Source organism: Pollicipes pollicipes, unplaced genomic scaffold, assembly GCF_011947565.3.
Source record: "Pollicipes pollicipes isolate AB1234 unplaced genomic scaffold, Ppol_2.1 Scaffold_3087;HRSCAF=3621_pilon_pilon_pilon, whole genome shotgun sequence".
In the NCBI taxonomy this organism is placed as follows: Eukaryota; Metazoa; Arthropoda; class Thecostraca; order Pollicipedomorpha; family Pollicipedidae; genus Pollicipes; species Pollicipes pollicipes.
The window spans coordinates 1,044,162-1,068,874 of NW_023596225.1; the positions used below are offsets into that span (position 1 = coordinate 1,044,162).

Consider the following 24,713-nt stretch of genomic DNA (forward strand, 5'->3'; position numbering starts at 1 on the left):
CAGCGTGAAGAGCAGACATGACGTTTGCGGCCCGCTGCATTTGACAGCAATGCACTTAACACTTGCAATAAGCGACGTGTTTTTGCTGCTTCTGATGGATGCCATTCAAAAGACTTATAACTTACAGATATGCGTCATAAAAGCGCGAATGTTGCGCACAGAATTGGCTGATCTGCTGAGGTAATCAGCCGCCTGACGGATTTCGTGGCTTTTTGGCGCGTAATAGGCCCCTTTGGTTCTGGCACCTGGGTCTGGAAACTTATTGGAGCGAAACCCGTACATATGTGACAGATGATATTTTAAGCATACTTTAGTGCGTAACAGAGCACGCACTCCTGTTTTTCTTTGACAGATCAGCCGTGCATTTCACAATTTTCAAAACATTTGTGGCCGGTACACCATCTCTTACACCGAAATCAACCAGCCCCAGCTCATACGCCAGAATTTTCGTTCGCCTGCGCCACCTGGGCCAACCACGAAAGTGCCGGACAGCTCGTCCGGCCGCCAGAGCACGACCGAACAACCCTAGACCCCGGCATGACCCCTGCCGGATAACGCTCGACACATGACAATTCATGCGAGTGTCGAGTGCAAAACACGCCACGCGACGAGTTTTGAAGTCACGCGACGTAGAGACACCCACGAGCCTGGAAGACCTCAGGACGACAAAAGGCCTTGGCGCCACTTGGAGGCCTCTTGCGTGCCTGTCGCATCACATACCTGTCGCCACTCGTGCATATCAGCACCTTATGTCTTCGTCGGAATATGACACAGGCGTGCGCTACGATCTCAGCTCAGCGACGACGAACATGCCATTGACCTCCCGCAGTGATCTCTGGTGGACATTGATCAATGGCTGAACCGCCACCGGCACGCACGGCATGGTCACACACCACCTTCTCACAGCGATGCGCTACCATGTGGCTGCCACTGTGCTCAGACATCGAAACCAAGCTTTCTGTGAACAAAACGAAGGCGACCAAAACCGAACAAAGAGCAGCCGGACGCGGCGAGAGGCGGAGCTCTGTCGGGCGGGCGGCTGCCGGCTCCAGGGCGGGCTCACGCGCGGTCGCTCTCCTCGCCCAGCGACTGCAGGAAGGCGTCCGGCTTAGCCAGACACTTGCCCAGCTCGTGCTGCAGCTGCACGATCTGCGAGGCCTGCAGCTGCAGCTCGTGCCGCTGCGCGTCGATCACCTGGTCCCGGGCCTGCGGCGCAGCGGCAGGACGGGAGTGGGCACACCGCACGGGATACGCAAACACACCCGCACACGCACACAGCCCGGACAACACCGCTTCTGGCGTCAAGCCAAACTTCGCTGCAACCATGCACCCACTGTCCGTGTTGTCGTACGCTCGTTACATGCGGTGTGGGTCTTTTAGCCCGAAATGCACGCAGAAGCCACTAATACTAAGCTGAACCCCACCAATACTGATCCGAAGCTACTTTTGCGTAATGGATATTTTAAACGTGCAGCCCGTTTAGACGCCACTGGGAAGTCCGTGTGTGCGTGCTGTGCGCCGTCAGTGCCTCGTGACAGTGATGTCCAGGTCCTTATCCAAAGTGCTTGATTTTGACCGACGTGCTTGGTGAAAAAACCACCATGGTTGTGGATCCTTGACAAATACACTTCTGGGTCTAAGTCCGTAATATCTGCAGGCTGCGGCGATGACTTCAAATCAAATCCCTATTCCTATCCCCAAGTCTCTGAGCAGTCCCTAAACGCCCAAGAACCCACAGGTCACTTCACACGGCCAGAACGGAGCACACTTCAGCACCGCGCCAGACCGCCCTATCGCCAGCCACGCGCAGCGCCTGGACACGGGCCAGCCGCGTCTGCTGCCGCCGCCTCGGCGGACCTCTCCCCACCTGCAGCTGCTGCAGCTGCTGCTCCTGCAGCTGGTCCAGACGGACGATGGCCTTGTCCAGCTTGGCCTGCGCCTCGGCCGGCGTGACCGAGGAGCGGCGCAGCCCCAGCGCCGACTCTAGGCCGTCCATGCTGTTGCGCAGAGCGTGTAGCTCCGCCCGCAGGTTGTTGATCTCGGCGATCAGCGCCACGTTCTCCTGGCGGCGGGCCCCGGCCGGCGGTCAGCGGGAGCGAGCCGGCGCACCGTCAGGGCGGCCAGGAGGAGGGAGGTGAGGGCCCCGGCCGGCGGTCAGCGGGAGCGAGCCGGCGCACCGTCAGGGCGGCCAGGAGGAGGGAGGTGAGGGCCCCGGCCGGCGGTCAGCGGGAGCGGGCCGGCGCACCGTCAGGGCGGCCAGGAGGAGGGAGGTGAGGGCCCCGGCCGGCGGTCAGCGGGAGCGGGCCGGCGCACCGTCAGGGCGGCCAGGAGGAGGGAGGTGAGGGCCCCGGCCGGCGGTCAGCGGGAGCGGGCCGGCGCACCGTCAGGGCGGCCAGGAGGAGGGAGGTGAAGGGCCCCGGCCGGCGGTCAGCGGGAGCGGGCCGGCGCACCGTCAGGGCGGCCAGGAGGAGGGAGGTGAGGGGCACGGCCAGGACAGCGAGTAAGGTCAGGGTGATCAGGAGGAGGGAGGTCAGGGGCACGGTCAAAGCAGCGAGCAAAGCAGGGTGGTCAGCGGGAACGAACCGGCGCACCATGAGAACAGTGAACAAGGTCAAGGGAGGTGTCTGGGCACGGTCAGAATGGTGAACAAGGTCAGAGCGGTCGGGAGGAGGGACGTGAGGGACACGGCCGGAATAACGAGCAAGATCAGAGTGGTCGGGTGGGGAGGATGGGGGGGGGGGGGGGGGTCGGAGTACGGCCATAACAGCAAGGGAGGTCAAAACGCAGCGTCAGCAGCGATCCTAAGCCTGACTTACAGCGGCTGCCTGTGACTTTTGTAACACACAGGCACGGAAACTGGCCCCAGGGGGAGGGTGGGCCGTGGCCTTCTCACAGAAGCTGACCACATCTACACTCTTCAGAAGTTTACCATAAGTCCTCTCAGGTGTTGCAAGGGATGAATTGTCTTAAACACGGGTCGGGCCTACGCCGCTTTTTGAGGGGACATTTCTGCACCTCTGGTGTGGGGTGTCGTATCCTCTCAGCTGACCCGGAACCTGTCACCAGTTGGCAAGAGCAGGTGGCTCCAGCGCGCGGCTGTTGCCTGCACTGCTGGCATCGGGCGTGTTCACCAGTCGTCCGGTCTCGGGACTACCCCATATGGTCCTGGACTCGTCACGCTGCATGCACTGGCTAGCACTGTCCAAGTCCTGTGACATTATCCACGATAACCAATCCGAAAGCCCTCCCACTCCCGCCCTCTCGGGTGCCGGTAATGTAGCGGTGGACGCGTCTGCGTTATCGCTGCGCGTCTGGGAAACCGGAGGCACGAGGCTTGATTTCCCGCGGTGCCCGCCCTTCCTGCCAGGGTGAGAGGCAGATGACGCCATGTAGCCTCAGCAGCTGAATGCGTCTTAAAGCCCCAATGCCACATCCCGCCCTCCCACCGACGGGCGCCGCCTGCTGCCGGCAGCCGTACCTGCACAACGCGGATATTGTCGGCGCGCTGCAGGTGCGTGTCCTTAGTCAGCTTGTGCTTGAGTCCGGCCACGGTGCGCTCCAGGTAGTCACGCTGTCGGCTGAACTCCTTCAAGCTGGAGTCGTCCACCAGCAGCTTCTCCGGCCGGATCTCGGACGTCACGTGCTTACTGTAGAGCGCCTGCCGGCGGACGAGCGAGCTCGGGCAGCTGACACCGCAGGTCAGGCGGGTCATGGTCAGTCCACGGGCAGTGCAGTCGAGGCCCAGCACCACGGTCTCTTTCATAACCAGAAACTTCCCAACCAGGGGCACATAACCCTCGGATACGGAGTTCAGTGATAATCTTGCCTATTCACCGAACGAACCCATATCCCTATTTGACGCAACTTGGCGCGGTGTCTGAAACCAATCATCAAAACTGGTCACAGGGAGTATTACTGTTGGCGCTTCATGATGCTGCTGAGCTTGCTCTGATGCATGCCTCACAAAGCATAACAGTTACGTGGGACTGTAGTTTCTCCTTCAGTTTCCCAAGTCCCCACACTTTGAGAACGAAGTGGATTAAATCCGGGGAGAAAACCGTTCGTTCGCGTATTTTGGGGGTACGTTGCGTCCTTCTTCACGCCCCCCCCCCCCCCCCATTCATCCACACACCCCAAAGCCTTCTCTCCACCTGTCTGGTTGGCTTTATACCATTATAAACAATACAAAAGCAGGGAACTTTGTTCTCCTGGTCTATCACAAGTGAATTCCAGGCCCAAGCCGACAAGGCAAACGAAACGCAAAGAACATGCTCGTGGCAAGATGCGCCCATCAAGGATGGTACGACGGACAGCCCGCCGCGTGAAGACATAACTCGTTACTTTGGGACTCGACAACCGGACACAGTTCTGTCCACGTGACGGCTGGAGGCAGCGATGTTTCTGTCCGCAGCTGGGAACAGCGGTGTTTGTGTCCGCAGCTGGGAGTGGCAAGGTTTGTGTCCGCAGCTGGGAGCAGCGAGGTTTGTGCCCGCGGCTGGGAGCAGCGAGGTTTGTGTCCGCAGCTGGGAGCAGCGAGGTCCGTGTCCGCAGCTGGGAGCGGAAAAGTTTGTGTCCGCGGCTGGGAGCGGCGAAGTCTGTGTCCGCAGTCAGCCTTAGCTGGGCAAAGCTTGGCCTAAATCAGCTCTGGCACCGTCAAAAGGAAAACATGTACCGAAAAAGGATATTCGCTGAGTCGGGCTTTGAGTTTTATCAAACATCTTACAGCAGACCAGTATCACACCCGTCTGCTGTGCTTTTACGATGGCTATACTTTCCCACCGGCAAACGCGACCTCTCTCTGTCGCAACGCCAGCTGAACTCGAAGCCCCACTGATGACGGACCAGATGCCGCCGGCGGACCACGCACCTTGATGCTCTCCTTGAGCTTTTTCGGGTCCTGTATGAAGTCCATGCAGGAGAACAGGTCGCTGCGGTAGCGGTTCATGACGACGGTGAAGTCAAAGTTGCGCTGCACGGCGCGGTGCAGCTCAGCCTCGATGGCATGCAGCTTCTGACGGAACTCCTGCAGCTGCAGCTCCTGCTCCGTGTTCTTTTTGTGGTAGTTCTCCAGCTCGTTCTCCATCTGCAGGAAGATTGTATTAAGTCGCACAATCTACGGTAACGCAGCAAGCACAAAAGTACACCAGACTTTCAGTGCTTACATGCAGCCAACTAACTAAAATAACTCACAGCGTTGATAGTTTCCTTCATGTCTTTTATTTCGATTTCCCGTGGTTCGATCTGCTTCTTAAGTTCTTTGATCTTGTAATCAAGCACAAATTTGAACTTCTCTAGCTCCTGGTTCTTTTTCTTCAGATCGTAAATGCGCTTTTCCTGCAAAATAGAAAGTAACAATAAGTTGACTATATCTCTACACCTGCATACGTATCAAATGTGTTTTCAACCATTTAAGCAAGATACTAAAACAGCAGAATTTTCTGCTTTCCTTACTGCCTTCTGAGAACAGTGGCATACCTGCGCACAACTACGTCACAAATCACAATAATGACATTTGCAAACATCTACGTCAAAGTCTGTGCCCACACCTGTGTCGCAATAGGCTTAATCATGATTGTGGGCGAGATGCTACAGTTTGGCGTCGCTTGGGGATAGCAAGTGTTTGTGGGAATGATAAAGCCACTCTAGCGCGCTTCACTCGCACCCAGAAGGACACACTACACGGGTGTGTGGAGTTTCCGTTTATATCTGTCCGTAAACAATGAACACACATAAATAAGGAAGCACACCATGTGTGTGTCATGCTTCCGTCTACACTTTTTCATAACACAAAACACGTCCGCGTATCCACCTCGGCCGGCCACGGGGTCTCGACTGAGGGAACGCATTGGTCGTTTGATGCGCAAATATTTACACTACAGGGCTCAGCGTGAATGAAAAGGAAGTCCCCGTAAGGTCACATCATCTGGGTCAAAATGCCAGTCTACAGCAGGCAAATAGAACTTCTGAGCTCTGGCCGAACTTGTGCCGAATCATTTGTGCTCCAAATGACCACGTTGATGAAATTATACGGTCTCATCCGCACTGGCCATCTTCTGTATGCTAGTCAAAGTGCGCTGCCTGAAGTGCACGCCTGAACAAAGCGTCACACACGCAACACTAAGGCACAACAATCAAACATTCACAGTCCTGAAGTACAGCACGATGAATCGGTCGGGGCAGGATAACGGAGCGAGGAACACTCTGTTGATCCAACACGGTGTCACTTGTAAAAAGTTCGCTCTCGGTGCGCATCGAACGTAAACTAATCTGATCAGCCAATATATGCTGCCAGCAACACTGCTCCTCCGATCAGTATTGCTGGCAGCATACCCGACAGCACCCGAGCGAGTCTTAGACATCTGAGCGGGAAGACCACGGAGAAGAGCACGCACCTTTTCATTGATGGTCTCGTCCCGCTCCTGCACCTCCTTCTTCAGGCCGATGATGTCGCGCTCGAGGTTCTTGATGATGGACTGGAGCTTGCTGTGCTCGCCCTGAAGACGCTGGATCTCCTGTCGCTGCTCCTCCAGCTCCTTTGTCAAGCTGAAAACGGCCACAGCGCCAGCCTGTAATCCGCGCCAGACACTGCCACGCCGGCTGAAATGTCGGGTCCATCCATCCATCGACAATGCACCGACGCCTGACGCCGCGTCTCTGCCTGTGCGTCAAGGACGGGTCAAGGACGAACGGAGATCGTCGCAGCCGCAGCTGACGTCGCTGGCGTGACGTCCAGGTCCGAGCCAGGAGCGCCAGCCTAGAGGGCGGCGCCGTCACTGGCCGCCACTTACCTGACGAAGCGCTTCTTCATCACGCCTGTCTCACCGCGCAGCCGCAGCTGACGTCGCTGACGTGGCGTCCAGGTCCGAGCCAGGAGCGCCAGCCTAGAGGGTGGCGCCGTCACTGGCCGCCACTTACCTGACGAAGCGCTTCTTCATCACGCCCGTCTCGCCGCGCAGTCGCACGTTGGCGTTGCGCTCCGCCTTCAGCTTGTACTCGTACTTGGTCTTGATGTCGACGATCTCACGGTCGCCGTCCTCCTCGATCTGGACCTGCATCTCCTCGTAGGTCTTCTTCTGCTGGTCAGCCTCCTCGCGAGCCTCCTCCAGCAGGGCGACCTTCTCCCGGATCCGCTCCTCGTGCTCCTCGGCCTGGGCGGACAGCACCGCCTGGTCGGCGGCGGCCAGATCCACCAGCTGTCTGGCCGACGAGCGGAACAAGGTGAGCATAAGGGAGAAACAGGGGCTGATGCGGGGAGAATATTTAGGCATGGTGGAGCGCTCAGATCTGAAGTATTAACGTGCTGCGGCCGCTTCTGAGGGTTTTAGGTACACTGGTCAAACAAAAATGACACATGACGTTGTCGAACTTGCTGACAGATCAGCTGGAAACAGCAATGACTGACACGTACCTAGCCACGTTACTTGTAAGATTATGCCGATTCTGACTATTCGGACGACAGCTTGCAACGCTTCAGAATATCAGGTGTGACAAAAACCAATGAGGCTCTACTGTGGACACTCGCATGGAAACCAGCGAGCGTAAAATATAATGTAATTCAGAAAGTCACAGAGCCTGCAGCCGCCGTTAACACCGGTCCCAACACCGCCTTGCCGCCAGGCGGCGTGGTGCCTTCTTGGCCCGGCCCCAACACCGCCTGTGCCAGAACAACTCACTTTTCATAGTCTTCCTTCATCATGGCCATCTTGTTCTCCAGCGCTTGGTACTTCTCATACTCAACGATGAGCTTGGCATTGCTGTTGGACTCGAGCAGCTGCACCTCCTCCTGGTGCTGTGCTCGGATGTCCTCCAGCTGCTGCTTGTGCGCGTCACGGTCGGCCTCATTCTCCTCTTTCAGGCTCTGCAGGCGGCCGCCAGCGACGCGCACGGTCACCGACGAGTCGAACGACAGCCAGCCAGCAGCCGCTGGACGTTTGGTCAGTGGGCTGTCAGGTCAGGCTTACCAACTAGTCACAGACAAACCTCAAATGTGGCAATGCCAAACCGGCTGTTGTTAGAGATGATCCCAGAGCCTACCTGATGTGGACTCGCATCGTGTTAGAGATGATCCCAGAGCCTACCTGATGTGGACTCGCATCGTGTTAGAGATGATCCCAGAGCCTACCTGATATGGACTCGCATCGCAATGCACAGCGCAGTCGAATGCAACAACCCAGCGCATTGAGAACTGCTCTCAGGGCAGGAACACAATACCCCGCATTTTCACCGTTCTTCAACTTTACGTTTCGGGCAAGCTTGCATCAAGGTGCAGGACAATTAAGACTTTCAATAACTAACGACGTGGCTAGCAGCTCTTGAACCACAGATCACGGTTTGGTAGCTGCAAACATACCCGTGCCGGGCAGCTTAATTCACCGTATTCCAGTTCAGCGTCTAGCGGCACCTCACGGCCAACGGCACCCCGACTGGACAGCGGGTGCTCTCCACGGCCCCGTCCCACTGGGCAGAAGGCGCCCGCCGCCGCCGAGTCCATTTCACCTCGATGGTGTCGTTGAGCGTCTGGATATCCTGGTCGGCGCGCTCGGTCAGCTGCCGGATCTTGTCGCCGTACGTCATGTCCTTGAGCCGCAGCTGGTACTCGTTCTCCAGTCGCAGCTCCGAGACGCGCGTGTTCAGCTCGTTGATGAGTCGCGTCTTCTCCTGAGAACCAGGCGGAGAACCCTCCGGCGTGAGACCCGACGGCGGTCTCGTCGTTCCGGTCAGAGCCACCGGTCACCAGTGTGCGTGACCCAGCGACGAGAACTGCGTCACAAACGGCAACGGAAAGTAAACGACTGGCTTGTTCCAGCTTACCGAGCACGAGTGACCGATCCCGCCTTACGTTCTCAGTGATGGCGCGGAGCGGGGTACTCACATCTAGCTCTACTTTTGAGACGAGAATCTCCTCTGCGTAAGGAATGGCTCGCTCCCGCTTTGAGAGACGGCCCTCGGGGTCCTGGATCTGCCACAGCGCCAGAGTGCCGTCCGAGGAGCAGGTGAACATCTGCGAGTCGTCCGCGAGCACCGCCATCTGCCGGTCAGACAACCAGTTGCTGTTTACAGAACCCAGCACTAGAGGGGACTATCGCATGCTGACGAACAGCGCTCAAAAGACGCTGGCAGACAGACACATGGACGGATCGTGAAGGGGAGGGGGAGGGACAAGAAGGCAACGGCAACGGTGACGGCATCGTGATCGGATTGTGAAAATGCCAGCCTTGGCTCTTTCTAGGCCTGCCTTCTGGCAATAATCTGGCCCTTGCCCAAGTGTTTGTAATTTGATCCCTCGAGATTCGATGCTGGGTATACGCCTCGGCAGGTCTGAAGTAATCAACAAAGCCATCTGGCCCCGACACCCGCCACAGTCGCGGTTGTTGTCAAGAGCACCTCGGCACAGACGGACACGAAACCGACTGCTCGGTGTCGGAGGTCTCTGGCCGAAATAGAGGCCCGCATTCTCCCAGGGATCTCCAATCGGTGTAGAAGACACTCTTACTGACATCTGAGGTCACGGTCTCATGGGCGGGGTCCTCAGTGTGACCTGCTGCAAGCCCCTGGGCTCTTCGGACACATAAGCCTTCCAGTCAGGCCCTTCATCTTTGGTACCAAGGAATTCCTCAGGTCCCTGTTTGAGCCGCCTTCAGGCCCCTCGGCAAGACGCATGATTGGCTCACAGCCCTTTACCAGCACAGGACACGCTGTTAGGCACTGTGGGTCCTTGGTCAGCACAGAGGCCTCTCACTGACTCGGGGGCCTCGACCAATGTAAATCGCGAGCCCCGCCTTTACCCTGCTTGGGAAATCGGCACTCACACCCAGGCCGACCGGAACCGGACTACCAGTTCTGATGATGTCTGACTGACACCGGACACTCAACGACTTCGGGAGTCCTCAAGCGGCGCAGAAGGCCCTCTGACTGGCACTCGAGGGCCCAGCCTTGCAGACCGGGCCGCTTAATACGATCTCCAACAACCCTTTCGGGCCCTCAAATCTGGACCTAAACGGCGGGGGCGGGCACGTGGCCCCTGTGACCTCCCCCCGTCTGCACTACTGGTTCCACGCCAACGGAGTTACCATACGCAGCTTTTTTGCACGATGAGATTGAGCGTTGTGAGTGTTTTTCATAATTGTTTCCGGTATGAGTATAAGAGCGCCATTCGCGTGAAACGGATCAGGGCGGAAGACCACGTCCGCCGCAACCCCGGGCGGAAGATCGCTCCAACGACCCTGACGGACGTGGCGAACAAGCTCATCCGCGGCGCTGTCCGACGGCCGGGACGGCCGCCGCACCCACCACGCAAACACCCACCCACCTTGGTGATGGCGTCGTTGTGGGCGAAGTGCTCCTCCCACTCGCCGGGGATGGAGAGCGGGAACTTGACGGAACGCAGCACGCCGCTCTGCAGGCCCAGGAAGAGCATGCGGCCGGAGCGAGACAGCGCCACCCAGGTGGGCACCACATCCTGGCAGCTGACTTCGCGGATCACCTGCGGTCACGCGGCACCGGCTGCTGTCACATGCGGCAACACACTGCCGCTGGACGCGTCAACACAATGCGGCAACGCACTCCACCGCGTCAACACACTGCGTCAACGCACTGCATCGCATCAACACACTGCCGCTGGACGCGTCCACACACTGCGGCAACACACTGCACCGAGTCAACACGCTGCCACTGGATGCGGCAACACACTGCGCCAACATGCTGCACCGGGTCAACACATTGCCGCTGGGCGCGCCAACGCACTGCGTCAACGCATTGCACCGCATCAACACACTGTCGACACACAACACACGCTGCGTCAACGCACTGTACCGCGTCAACACCCTGCCGCCGGACGTCCTGGAGAGGAGCTGTACCGCCCGCTTCGTGGGAACCGCCAGCTCAGCCAATCTGTGTGTGGTTCCGTAGCTAGAGCATGAGGCTTGCGTGTTCAAACTCGTTACGAATATAGCTAACCACATTTGACCAAACGCTTTGAGAAATATACCGCGAAACGCTATCACTGATGAGTCATGACATGAAATATAAAATAAGTATAGAGGCGTCAAACTTATTGGATGGGAACAAAATGTTTGCGGGCAATAGTGGGAGTCATGCACACACATCACCACGTAGTTTGACACCCAGCAAAGTCCATGATGTTCGATTTTAACCTGTAAGGGTGAGCAGCCTTACTGCGAACGCTGGCCTGCGATTTGCTGAGGCATTTGCCATGTTCTGTTCGCTGGGGGAGAGACGTTCAAGGCGCTGTTTCACATGGCCAGCCAGCCAGGGGTCACAGCAGAAGTCAGTGGCGTAGCGTACAGGTCAGTTATGTTGCAACAAGGCAGGTCAAACCACATGATGTTCCGATGTTTTTCAAGGCGCTTATCTATTCAAATTAAACACGATAGTAGGGTTATATCAAAGTGCAGTGAGCAAACCAGGACGTGCGTTACATGCCTACGACACAGACCTGGTGACGTTCACAGCATCAGTGCCATCTCATGTCAGATCAGGTGGCAACATATGGACGGCTGCGGGGGAGGGACTCTCCCACAGGCTGGTGTGTACTGTATTGCGCTGTCATTGGCATATAAAATGGATGGTGTATAGATCGAACTATCCTTGACACGTGTTGAGTGATACGTGACCCCGAAATCATGTCAGGTCAAGAACGCAACTCCGGTCTCGGCATCACGAATACCAAGCAAATGCACATCATCCTCGTAGGCCGTTCGTTAAACGCAAAACAGCTTTGTACTGTCTACAGCGGGCCGTCTAAAAATTATGCCTAAACTGGCGTAATCTACGATCAACGGTGGGATAAACTCATTTATCGTGACCATTTTACACGAACCGTGACATCATGTCAAGTCACAAAACCACGCATCGCTCTCGGCGTTTGTTGAAAATCGTCATTTTGACGTTATCTGGCTGGAGTTTGGCTACCACAAGTTTGTGTCACAAAATGAGACATGAAGCGAAATAGGGTTCCAATTTAGCGAGCGCAAATGCAGACGAAGCGCGGAGGCAAGGTGTTATAGGGGTCATTTGTGGCTTCTCCACGTAATATGAGACAACCTCAGCCTCAAATTTACTTGTCATGACGTCGTAACAAATCCGAAACTATTACAAATGTTTATCACAAATACGTAAAGAAATAAAAATCGGGGGCTAACTTTAGGGCTCTGATTCCAGGGACCCATGCAACCAAAACATTTAGAGTTTCAGACTATCATCTTCTTTAAAGGAGTTAGCACGATGCTCAACACCCAGACACATGGAGGCCTGCAATAGCAATTTTGCCTACAACAAGCAAAATCAACTTCTGAGAAATTAAGGCGCTTGATTATCACTCTATGCAAAGGGAGATCCTTACTTTTACGGTATATCAGCAGTCTACAAACAGCCGAGACCGACCGAATTCGGACGGGCGGCTGCCTTCCTCTTGGGAAAGAGATCAATATCCCGTAACACGCCAGTTTCATTCACAGACTGTCGCAGCGAACAATACTAGCCCTGACATGTACTTTTGTGGTGACGTAGCAGCGTCACGAAAAAGGCGGCCACGCGTCCTTCCCAGTAAGTGTAAAAACGTATTCGTCAGTGGGCCACATACGCTGACCAGGGTGATCAGCATGTTTTACTTCACGTCACTGAAGTGTGTATGTGTGTGACTTCGAGAAAAAACAGCGGTCTCGCTCAGTGCATATATACCACGACGGGTACTCTGATCTATTTGTTGTAAAAACAGGTCATGAAGGCGAACAAAGTTGAATGAGAATGAAACGCATCAACGGGTATAATGAAATCTTGCGGAAATGGTCACAGGTTTTCATTACACCTGTGCTGCCTTCTTTGTTCGATGGAACTTTGGGCTTATTGGCCGCCCATCAGCACGGACCCACCATCTGGTATCAGTGCGGCTAGTGCTGATACCAGTACCCGATACCAGAGCGGCAAGAGCCGCGGCTTGACGACATGCCGAACCAGAGCCCTCCTGTCCACTGAGCAGATAACAGCCAACGGTTGCCATGGCATAACGGACGCGAGTTTACGCTCGAAGAGCCAAACAAACTTACTTCACGTCTGCCCCATTCCACATGTTATTTCTTGCACAGCAGTGCCTGATTTAGGAGTCATCAACGGTGCGTGTAATAAACAAATGTGCGATCAATATCTTGTAACTTTCCGTAAACAGTTGTTTTGCATAGAAACCAATAGGATGTTCGAGTCCACACCAACGAGAGCTGGAGGAATTACATAAATCTCAGCACTACCGAACCAATCTGTCGAAGAGGAATCATGCTGAAGCAAGGACGTTGGATAAAGAGTAGGGTATAAAAGGCGGACGACTGGCAATAACTGGGCCGCGCCAGGCCGGTCGGGCAGGAGGCGGGTATACATCTCTGCACCCGGCCGGAGGGCTTTTGAGAGCTTCTCAAACCTACAAAACCATGCGTGCTGGCAACAAAACAACAGAGGGCCTATGGAAATATTGCTTTGACATCGAATCACGCCGTGTTTCACATCACTGGCAATGACGAATTCGCCGGAGATGGGAACAGGCCCAGAATATTACGCTCTTGTCGGAATAGACTGCATATAAGAAAAACCGTGTTTTGCAAAGCCGGTTAATGAGGAAAGGCACCATGAAATATATTTGATAACAAGATAAAAACAAAACTCAGCCCAGATTAGACAGTATCAGCTCATTAATCCTCAGGTTGAGGAGAGAGGTATACACTGAACAACTACACTACATTTTTGAGAAATAGCGCACAACTTTCAAGCTAACCTCCTGCCATCTTCAGCAACACCTTTCACATGAATTTCGAGCATCCCCCGGATAGTTTTTACTGAGTTCACGCCTGACCAATGACCTCGGCAAGCTCAAACTGATCTACAGAGGGTCAGGTCCAAATAGCACCATAGGGTCATCAGAGCAAGACTGTCTAAGCCGCTCTTCATTTAAGCTTTGGCAACATGCCCTCCAGCCGCGCAATTAGTCGCGTTACACGTGCCCTGAAACGTTAGCTTTCATCAACGTTTTATCACTCATTCAAGTCGGTCTTTATCCCAGATTTTAATACCAGCAAAGCGAGGCAATCAACATTCCTCTTCTGACTTGACATCGTCTCTTTCTCTCTCACATGTACGGGACATTCTGCCCCTGCAGGTCACCACAAGTCGCTGGCCACGCCTTGACCGCTGGTTCTCATGGCTTTCCAAATAGTTCAGCTACAAATAATAGAATGACTTCAACAAGTGTCCTCATATTGCATAACCTATCTGGTGACGAGGGTATGCTCTCTCCTCATCTCTATCCTGGCCTGCGATAGTAGGAGGGGTAGGCACCTGCCCTCCCCCCCCCCCCCCCCCCCCCCTCCTTCCCCTCTGTCGCTTCCACGTTGTCGCGGAGTCCCACCGTTATCAGAGTACAGCGCGAGAGCGTTCTCAGATGTCTAGGTAAAGTAGCATGCGTTTAGGTTATGTCAGAACGAACCACATGGAACAGAACAGCATTTGTGTCGAAAGATGCGCTACAGGACATTTAAAGCCCGTAAAAGGCGTTCGAAAAGTCTTCATACCTAAGTAAACGAGGGACAGCACATGTAGACTGGGCGATGGTGGTACAGTGTTAAGAACGTTTGGCTCTGAAGCTGTCGGTCCTGGGTGCAAAGCCCTGTCTCGCCACAGCCATACCCCGCATGGTAACTAATAAAGGCATTCCGTCCCGAAATGGCCCTGACAGTCGGTAAGACGTAAATCCCAAATCATAATCACCATCGTCGTCATGATCATCATTATCACCATCGTCATAAACCCGTTATCATCATCATCACAAACAACTGTCAAGTGAAACAGTCAAAAACACGTGTGGATTAAAACAAAGATGTAAAAAAATCGACTTTCTGTTTGGCATGGATTGAGGGTGATGGACCTTGGGTTTCATCTTACCTTCAGAGCTGCTGTGTCATGTTCTTTCCATCATTTTGGAAGTCAACGCGTACCGTACACTCAGTGGTTCTGCAGAACGTTATAAATGCAACATGATTCTGATCCAGCTCCACATTTGCCTGCGGAACCGAATCCAGGGGACCGCGGTGCTCCAGCCCCTGTCGGACGGCGCGCCCGCTCACCTGGGAGTCGGACACCTCCTTGATGAGTTTGTCGGAGCCGACAGCGTAGATGGTCTTGGCGTCGGGCGAGACGGCCGTGCTGAAGTAGTTGCAGCCGCGCAGCACGTTCTCGCCGCAGCGCCGCCCCAGCTGCAGGTCCCACTCATAGATGGCACCCTCCATGCCGCACGACACGAGGCGGTTGTCCGACGGCGCCCAGCGGAGGGCACGGATCTGACGGCGTCAGGTCAGGTCAGGTCAGGCAAGGCAATATCAGATCGGACGATCTAAGACGGCCGTTCGACGGCGCCTAGCAAAGGGTTAAATACTTGGCGGCGTCAGACCAGGGCAGGTCGCACAAGCCTGGCAGTGCTATGTTTGGCGGGTACGGTCAGGTCGGGTCAGGTCAGGTCAGGTCGTTTGAGGTACCCCAACCACGCAGGCACCCCAACAATCCATCAAACCATCCCTACCGACACCAAACGTCCCAGACCTCACGACAGGCGACAAATGCAAATTGTTTCCTGAGTAGTGATCACGTGACACGACAGCAGGACTGGTCACACAACCTGCGACACCCACCAGCTCCCGATCACACGGGGCACACGACCTGCGCCTCCCACCAGCTCCCGATCACACGGGGCACACGACCTGCGCCACCCGCCAGCTCCCGATCACACGGGGCACACGACCTGCGCCACCCGCCAGCTTCCGATCACACGGGGCACACGACCTGCGCCTCCCACCAGCTCCCGATCACACGGGGCACACGACCTGCGCCACCCACCAGCTCCCGATCACACGGGGCACGCGACCTGCGCCACCCGCCAGCTTCCGATCACACGGGGCACACGACCTGCACCACCCGCCAGCTCCCGATTACACGGGGCACACGACCTGCGCCACCCCCCCCCCCCCAGCTCCCGATCACACGGGGCACACGACCTGCGCCCCCCCCCCCAGCTCCCAATCACACGGGGCACACGACATGCGCCATCCCCCAGCTCCCGATCACACGGGGCACACGACCTGCACCACCCGCCAGCTCCCGATCACACGGGACACACGACCTGCGCCACCCCCCAGCTCCCGATCACACGGGGCACACGACCTGCACCGCCCGCCAGCTGCTGCCTCCTTGCCTTGCCGCCGTGGCCCTTGAGGTTGCCGACGTTCTCGAACGTGATGGTCGAGTAGATCTGGATGACGTTGCCATGCACCGCGGCGAACAGGTGGCCGCCGTTGCTGAAGGCGCACTGCGTGCACGAGCGGATGGCAAACTCCTTGATGGGTCGCAAGTCGTTCATCAGAATCATCATGTAGCGCAGCTTGTCCGAGAAGCCGGCGAGCAAGCTGTAGCCTGCCGGAGAGAGGGCCGACCGTCCGGGGTCATCGCAGCGTTCCCTACCCGGCTCAGGAGGGCTCGATGGCGGCGAGAAGGCCGACCTTCCAGGTCGCCGCAGTGTCCCCTACCCGGCTCAGGAGGGCTCGATGGCGGCGAGAGGGCCGACCGTCTGGGTCACTGCAGTGCCTCCTCTCGGCTCAGAGGGGAGGGGGGGGGGGATAGGAGGGACTGAGACCACTGCAGTTGGTCCCCGGGTCGTTTTATACCCACGATTTCATGTGTGGTGAGAAGAGACGGAGAATCGCGCGCATACCAGAGCGAATACTATTGCCATTCAAGTATGGCTCTGGTTACTCGCACATGCCCCAAAGGTATTTTTTAAGCTCAAATCGAATTTTATGAAAGCCAAGTGGGCACCTTTTTACATTAATGGCAAAAGAATACTCACAACTTCTCGATCCGTTCTAGTGAAAGTTTTCTGCGAATTCAACAGTACCATCTTTTATACACAGCTTGGCGCTTCTAGCCCGACAGTTTCTGTGCACCAGACCCAGGAGCCGGCCGATAATGCATCACTGGTTAGATGGTGCAAGATCGCTCCTTTCATTCACAAAACTGCTTCCCCAGAACGCAAACTAGGAAAGCGTTGGACCGTGGGCTGGAACTAATTTTGATGCGGAGACTTCTGGACACATCACAAGCGCATGTTTAGGTCTCAATAAGGTCAATTCCGTGTCCAAGATCACCGAGAATTGGACTTTCATCGCGCCTCTCATATCAATATCAAAGTTCAAGCCAACTAGCTGCGCTTTAGTCACTGATAAGTGACCACTCGCAGCCAGTTTCCTTGTTAGTCACAGGATTATACGCATCAGCCCTTGCATCACACTCTAGCTCTGGTCTCTCCGTATCCTGAGTAACAACCATCGCAATGGCATGCAAAGAAACAAATGCGTTGCAGCTGAATCATCTCATTCTTTGCGATGCGGCCTGCACACTTACGTCCCTGTTTCTATCGTCATTTAGCTTCCACTAAGAGCCGCGGCACGACTCTTGTAGTTCAGAGGCGAGCATAGCTTTTTAAAAATATTTAATCCGAGCCCTTTGAATGGATGAATTTCTGGGATCATAGCACACGCTAAGCAGTGCTTGCTGTATAAACCCTGAATCATACCATGAGATCGCGCAATCCAGGTCAACGGCAGAATTCGATGGCGAAAGCTTAACTTCCCGCAATGCTCAGCACAGTCTGTCATGCCCTCTGACGTCATCCGACCTTTATCGCGGCCGCTGCCACAGACCGCAGGTCATACCTGCCAAGGACAAATAGCGAGCGCCAAAGCGGCTCGACCTCATCCCGCCACGGGTGGATGAATCGGCAGGCATGCCCTCCAACCGACTGAGCCCTCGGGACGGGCTTATTGCATCGGGACTAGTTAAGCCATACTCTGATGCAAAACACGTAAAACTCTACTCCGTCATCAGATCGCACGCTCAGAGCGGTGGAGGCCTCAGACAAGGCCTCAGCACAACGCATCACGCCTCAGACAAAGGCCAGCTCTGCCTGAGCCCGGGCGCGCTCCGCCCCCGACCGCGCACCCTGGCCGGGGCGACGGCCGGCCGTACCGAGCGGGTGTATGCGAGCACCCTGGCCGGGGTGACGGCCGGCCGTACCGAGCGGGTGTATGCCAGCACCCTGGCCGGGGCGACGGCCGGCCGTACCGAGCGGGTGTATGGTCAGCACCCTGGCCGGGGCGACGGCTGGCCGTACCGAGCGGGTGCATGCCAGCACCCTGGCCGGGCGACGGTCGGCCGTACCGAGCGGGTGTATGCCAGCACCCTGGCCGGGGCGACGGCCGGACGTACCGAGCGGGTGTATGGCCACGCTGTGCAGATCGTCCTGGAACTGTTTGTACACGTCCAGCGTCATGGTCTTGTGGTTCCAGACGGCCACGGTGCGGTCGGAGCCGCACGTGACGGCGAACGGCCGCCGGAACGACAGGTCCATGTCCAGGATGCTGCCGTAGTGGAACGGCGTCGACAGGTGCTCGAACAGGCAGTCGGCGCCCTGCCGGCGGTCAGCAACTGGGTATCTCGGCACGGCTGAGCGCTCGCCAAGGAGGGATGCATGAGTCGAGCGATGCGCACACATGAGTCGGTTTTTGCTATGCTAGGCAGTGGAAGGCGCATGCAGACGATGACCCTAGACAATAACTTCAATACTTGGCTCCTCGTCATTTGTTCCTGTTTCGAAACGTTGCAATGTGCATGACATGCTGCACCCCCCGCTCTCTCACACACACACCACCTAACAACTGGGAGTGATAGGTACACCATGTGCCACGGCACAACCCGGACCCCAGCGGCCGTCTGGTTGCCGCGACACCCTGCTTGCTAAATCAATTTCCTGAATATTTATCGACGCGGTCGCCAGTGCTAAGGTCATAGCACTCGCGGCCTATTTCGCTGACTGATGCTTTCCAGCCAACGAAATAGGGTCTCATGGGAGAGCCTCACTTGCTCACTCTAAACTGCCGCCGTTCCCTTTCCCCAAACGAGCCCCCCCCCCCCCCCCCTCCGCCCGGCTTCACACATGGCCCACCGCCGCCAGCAACACCTTGCTGGTGAGGAAGACGCTGCTCATGGCGATGACGTAGAGCTGGCTGCGCGTGGAGGCGGCGACAAGTGTCTCCTCGGAGGGGCTGACGGCCAGGCCGGTGATACCCTCCTGCAGGTCGGCCGAGGCCGCCAGGCGGCCCGGGTCCTGTGGTATGTGCACGGTGCGCAGCAGCCGGTAGAACTCCGTCGTCTGGTCCTCGGCCCGGTCGAACACGTGTGCCACGCCCACGCCGCACACGGCCACGAACCCCTGTGGGGATGGGGCGGTCGGAGCGGGGTCGGAGCGGGGACGGTGGCGGGGGACGAGAGCGACCGCGGCTGTCAGCGGCCACAGGAAACGTCCAGCAAACCGAGCAAGTGATGGCTGCGACTGGACATGGGTGCAGCCCGCCAGCCCGAGCGCCTCAGATAAGCCGCCAAGTGCGCACGTCATGTGACCAATCTGGACCGCGGGACGACTTCCAACAGGCTGTGCCCTTGTGCAGAGGGCGATCAAACTGCATCAGGCACCCGGCCAATTGGAGGACAGTTGTGACAATACTGTCCGCCCACGGCGCGCGGGAGGGCATCCGTGCCACTCCCCGCAGCGACGCCACCTCGGACGAGGTACGCGGTCCGACAGGCGCCCGTCGGCGGCGGCCTGTGCGTGCGCCGACCTTTGAGAAGGTGACAATGCTGGTGACAGGCTCGCCGCCGCTGGAGATGACGGAGCTGGAGCGGGCGGCGCTGGTCGAGCGGCGCTCTGGCTCGGCCGTCGGCTCGCGGCTGGCCGCCTCCGACAGCCGGAACTCGGCCTTCAGCTCGGCCGCGTCGTACAACACCACGCGGCCCTGGTCCGTGCCCACCAGTAGCCGGTTCTGGCCTGCACGGGCACCGGTCGAGCCGAATTGTCACCGGGGCCGCTGGGCTGCTCCAGCCAGAGCACACCACGTTGTAATGGCAGGCCATACCACTCTTAAACGGTGTACCACCTTGCTAGTTCATGTATACGCCTTCGGTCAATCAAAACGAAACAGAAATGCTGTGAAGTGGAAGTATAGCTGCAAACATCTCACAAGGCTAGCAGTGAAGGTGAGCTTCATTCGATGGGCCGTGACGTTCAACGGTTTCCGGAATGGTTTGAGAGCCACTAAAACGAGATGCTATGATTAACAACAACGTTTACAACGTTTCCATAATGCCTGTAACGATGTGACGGTCGGATCACATGGGCTGCATTTCGCGCTCCGGCGCCCGAAGGCATATCTTATGTGTCTAGCTTATGTTATATCTTTCTTATAATATGCACTCTAAAGCACTGTCCGTTCGGCATCCTGGAACACCGGACACCTGTGCTTATGAGACCAATCACAAACGCCAGGACCGCGGACGCACGTGCTGGCTGCACTGGACTTTGATGCAAACGAGTTTTAATACACAGACAGCATGCTTAACAACTTCCCTTTTCTTAAGCGAGTAGCTCTGGCTGTGGTTGGGTGGAAATGCAGTACTGAATAGTGAGGCGGGGGGGGGGGGAAGGGGGGATCGGCGTGCGAATTAAAAGCCCTAGAAATCCTTGTGCATCGAACTGCTAGCTTGGTAGATCTACTGGGTAATGTTACAGTTTGTCGGGTTTACCGGTAAAAACTTTAGGAAAAGGTAGTTATACGGAGGCCAAATCACATTTTTTCAATCCTATACACCCAGGTGTCGGCAGGTTGCCGATCAGCCCTTCCCCTCCCACCATGCGATTCGGGCCTACGGTGTTTTAAGAAGAAAAGAACAACACAGTTTGCTGGCAAGGCTTTTCGAATAAGTCTTGGCTTAAAAGGTGTTTGACACAGTAAGCTTTGTGTGAAAAGGGTCCGACGTGTTTAATATGATTTTCCACCAATCATGAAAGCCGGGAAATTCCCTGCTGCGTCTTAATGCAGCCATGGATGTGACGATACCACCATGGCGCCCACTACTCAAACTCTCCGGCAACCGGGTCCCGAGTTCCGGGTTCAACCGGGCGACGGCTTGTCCCATGGTCCTGCCTCTGAGCAGGCATCCCTGTCCGCGTACAGAGAGCATTCCTGGAAGCTGGCGCCCAGCGTCGTCGCCGCGGCGGGAGTGACGGATTCAGTGAAGGGTTCACGAGGCGCGCTCTGACAAGCCGGCGGGCGTCCCAGCAGGGTGCTGCGATGTGCATCCCGGCAGGGGCGGACCTGCGGGGGCTGCAGTGGCTGCCTCGGGGACTGGGCCGTGCTTGTAATGCGGTTTATCCCTTAAGTGAAAGTACGCTGTAACTGCTCTGGTAAATTCAACTGAATGGATAGTGCGAATGAACCCGCTGGATATCCGATAATGTGGAAGCCCGCTGCTGGACTGAGTAATTGGATAGGACGAGCAGCGAGCGTGGTGCATATCCAGCCTTAACTGCTGAACCACCATGGTAGAGTATGGTCTGCCAGATAATGCTAGATCCGTGCGAAACCAGCTTTTTAAAACTGTATGGCCCGTTAAACCGGTCCTAAAAGCAGCGTGCTGTGACGCCTCCCCGCAGCCAGACCGGGGGCAGAAGTTCAGCCAACCCAGCAGCGCTCCCTTCACTTAAACATGCTGTGGAATTTATGCTTGCGGCGGCATTCAAGGTTCGGTGGATCGCCGCCTTCTACATGATGTCCTGCGCAGCAGACTGGTTTGTACGAGGGGGAGGGAGGTGTATCGGTGAATAGTGTCGGATGTGTGCTGTACGAGAGATCAAACATGAGTGTTGGGTCTGGACTTAACACAGTGCCCTGGGATGCGCTGGTCGCAATGAGTGAAGAGAGGCGGTGTCCCAGGCGGCGCATATGCAGCTCCTGTCCCTGCCCCTGTGGCGCGGGGCCAGTCAGCACGCACCCGCCCACGCGGCGCACAGATAATTGGTGTTTTCGACGCGTTGATGGCCGAACTGGCGCAGAGACCCTTCAGTGAGGCGGAGCATCTTGAGCAGGTGCTGGCCCACCACCACGATGACGGCCGGGTCTGCCGGGTTGTAGACCGCCTGCCGGGACCGGGACCAGACGCTCACCGGATGACAACCGCGGCTGCCGGGCGCAGCACGCCCAGGGGCCGGCACAGACGGCGGCATGTAATGAGCCGTGCAAACAGCCCGGTTAGCTGACCGACTCCATGTAACCAGCCTGGTGAGCTGACCAACCCCATGTAACCAGCCTGGTGAGCTGACCGACTCCATGTAACCAGCCTGGTGAGCTGACCGACTCCATGTAACCAGCCTGGTGAGCTGACCGACTCCATGTAACCAGCCTGGGGAGCTGACCGACTCCATGTAACCAGCCTGGTGAGATGACCGACTCCATGTAACCAGCCTGGGGAGGCCAGGGAATGGCACTTGCAGCATGTCAGTAACCAGGCTTCGTGCCGAGATAAACGTTAGAAGTTAGGATTATACCGCCACACACACGCTCGCACTTACCTACGCCTCCAGTGATTCACGAGGCAAGCTCGTCCCATGCATGGTCATAGCTCTGCATCAGTCTCAAGTCACCCAAAACGTAGTCTAAGCAGTTCATTGGTCCGGTGGTTAGCTGCTGTTAAAGTGCGCGTATCGAACAGAAATGAGCATTACTGTTTCCAACCCCTGTGATTAGTCGTATGTATGGCATTTATGAGTAGCGTCATCACGCCAGCTGCATGAGAGCGAGGAGTGACCGGGTGGGAACGCTGGATCGAGGCCACCAGCAACTGCCTGGTAGGGCGGACTACTCTTATATTTTCTATTAATGAACAAAGCCGACTAGGTCGCGGTCAAGTTTCCCCCTCTCATCGACTCGAGCTGTAGCCGATGTACCTGTATGTGGCCTAGTTTAGTCGCAGCCGCCATGTTTTACGGTCTTGATTCTTTGCCACGAAGAGCAACCACAACACCTCACCTGGTTGACTGCAGCCCAGGCATTGGGCATGTTGGGCTTCAAGGTGGTGACGATCTTGCCCTTCTCCCAGAGGTAGACGACCAGAGTGTAGTCAGGACTGCCACCCAGCACCAGCACATACTTGTGGTCGCTCGAGAAGGAGAGCGACACGACATCTTTGGACTGCACCTCCGTGCAATAAAGCGTCTTGCGACGCTTGCTCGTGGACAGGTCATATATGAAGATGTTCGGCTTGTCTACGCTGTCTGATACAGCCAAATACCGCCTGAAGGAGTCAGTTTAGGTCATCAGTCAAATACAGAGTGTTGAAGCGCACCGGAGGGTGACATTTCCACGTGTAGGTTTATTGTTCCTGCAACCACAACACAATGACTCAGCGTTTTGGCTCACGACACAAATCGACTCAGACGTTGACACCATTGAACGGAGCGGTATCGGACATCGAAATGAACTTATGGACGTGGGCACGACTGATGACTGTTGGTGAGATAGATTCTGGTGAAGCATTCCAATATAGATAGTAAGCACATATCGGGCCAGAAAGTCGGCCAATGCCTGCTAGCAGGTACACGATGACGATATGACCTGACGCGGGACGACTAGAACAAATTGTTAAATGAGCAGTTGCCGACTCCAAAACTTACTTGTTCTGACTTAATGCAAAGTTCTTCAAATTCCTTAGTTTTCTAAGTTCGTCAAAATGCGTTTGATGTTTATGTAAGGCGTTGTAAGTAAGTATTGTCGATCCCGCCGGATAGATAATATTTTGATCATCGCAGTAGAACACATTATTCGGTATATCATTCCTAAGCCCAAATAAATGGACCAGTGATACCTCCGCAATAGACATGGCTTCTTCATGTAGTTAAGTTCTGCGCCTGAGCAAACGACAGTATTATAAACGCATGCTCTATATGATGGTTGTGTTCATCGCAAACCGAACCGGCAAGGACCGTCCCATATTTCACGGTACACCCAAACCTAAATTATAATGATTTTGGCGCGTTTACACTACCTTAAGGAATTAGTGCAAACTCATTCCGAAATCGTTTCTGGACATATTATAAGGAAATTACGATTAATATGGATCCAAATCCAAACCTAGTAGACAGCCCCAAACCTGCGTGCCGTCAACGCTCCATCCACAATGCACAATAAAGTACCGCCGCGCCAATATCGACTACAATGCGCTGCTTCACAAAGAACAGTTGTTTACCACGGTTACCATGGTTACGGCCAGCCGTAGTACGGTCAATGGCAAAACTGTTAGTTGTGTTAATGTGTAACCAAATGTATAACACAATACTGTTCCACTCAGCATAGCATGGCACACTGAAGAAGAAGAAAATGCCAGCTATTTGAACAAGTTAATCGAATGCAATAGCTATGCCTGGCATGCTGATGCTGCATAATGCATAATGCAATGCGTTGCGCGCTGTGTGCATCTAGTGGTTTCCGTGGGCTGACAGCTCAGCAAACTGGTCTATAGTTTAACGTCTTAGGGAACGAACGGAAAGTTATCTAGCCGAAAAATGGTATGGCTACCACAACATAACCCACTGCTTGAATCGCGGTCACTTTCGCGCTGTGGTCTCCGCGTTAGCGTCATGGAATAAACGCCGTCATAACGATATCGCAGCTGCGTGGCACATAGCAGAACACGCCTACTTAACGAAGCATTTCGTGGGAAAGCTGCGTTGCTATGTTTATTTCAATGGCATGACATGGCTGAAGGGTTGCGCGAGG

The 24,713-nt window shown here is 55.7% G+C and overlaps 1 protein-coding gene across 1 annotated transcript; it reads right to left on the minus strand.

Annotated features, from left to right (window-relative positions):
- Positions 1–340: 340 nt before the first annotated feature.
- On the minus strand, positions 341–24,107 carry LOC119114922 (cilia- and flagella-associated protein 57). Its single transcript, XM_037238980.1, has 20 exons — positions 24,088–24,107; positions 23,612–23,845; positions 22,968–23,232; positions 21,934–22,078; positions 19,725–19,930; positions 19,067–19,318; positions 18,316–18,517; positions 16,247–16,464; positions 15,126–15,338; positions 10,310–10,483; positions 8,873–9,028; positions 8,497–8,658; positions 7,674–7,858; positions 6,916–7,197; positions 6,393–6,543; positions 5,191–5,334; positions 4,868–5,083; positions 3,479–3,658; positions 1,868–2,062; positions 341–1,206 (listed from the first exon to the last, which is right to left on the minus strand). The coding sequence occupies exons 2-20, from the start codon at positions 23,815–23,817 to the stop codon at positions 1,060–1,062; spliced, it is 3,699 nt and encodes a 1,232-aa protein (XP_037094875.1). The 5' UTR covers positions 23,818–23,845; positions 24,088–24,107; the 3' UTR covers positions 341–1,059.
- Positions 24,108–24,713: the final 606 nt, after the last annotated feature.

Coding starts and splice junctions, on each gene's coding strand:
- LOC119114922 (XM_037238980.1), bottom strand. CDS start 23,817: ATGTCTATTGCGGAGGTATCACTGGTCCATTTATTTGGGCTTAGGAAT. Junction 6,544..6,915: donor ATGAAGAAGCGCTTCGTCAG/GTAAGTGGCGGC, acceptor GGCCGTTTTCAG/CTTGACAAAGGAGCTGGAGG. Junction 1,207..1,867: donor AGCAGCTGCAGCAGCTGCAG/GTGGGGAGAGGT, acceptor GCTGCGCCGCAG/GCCCGGGACCAGGTGATCGA.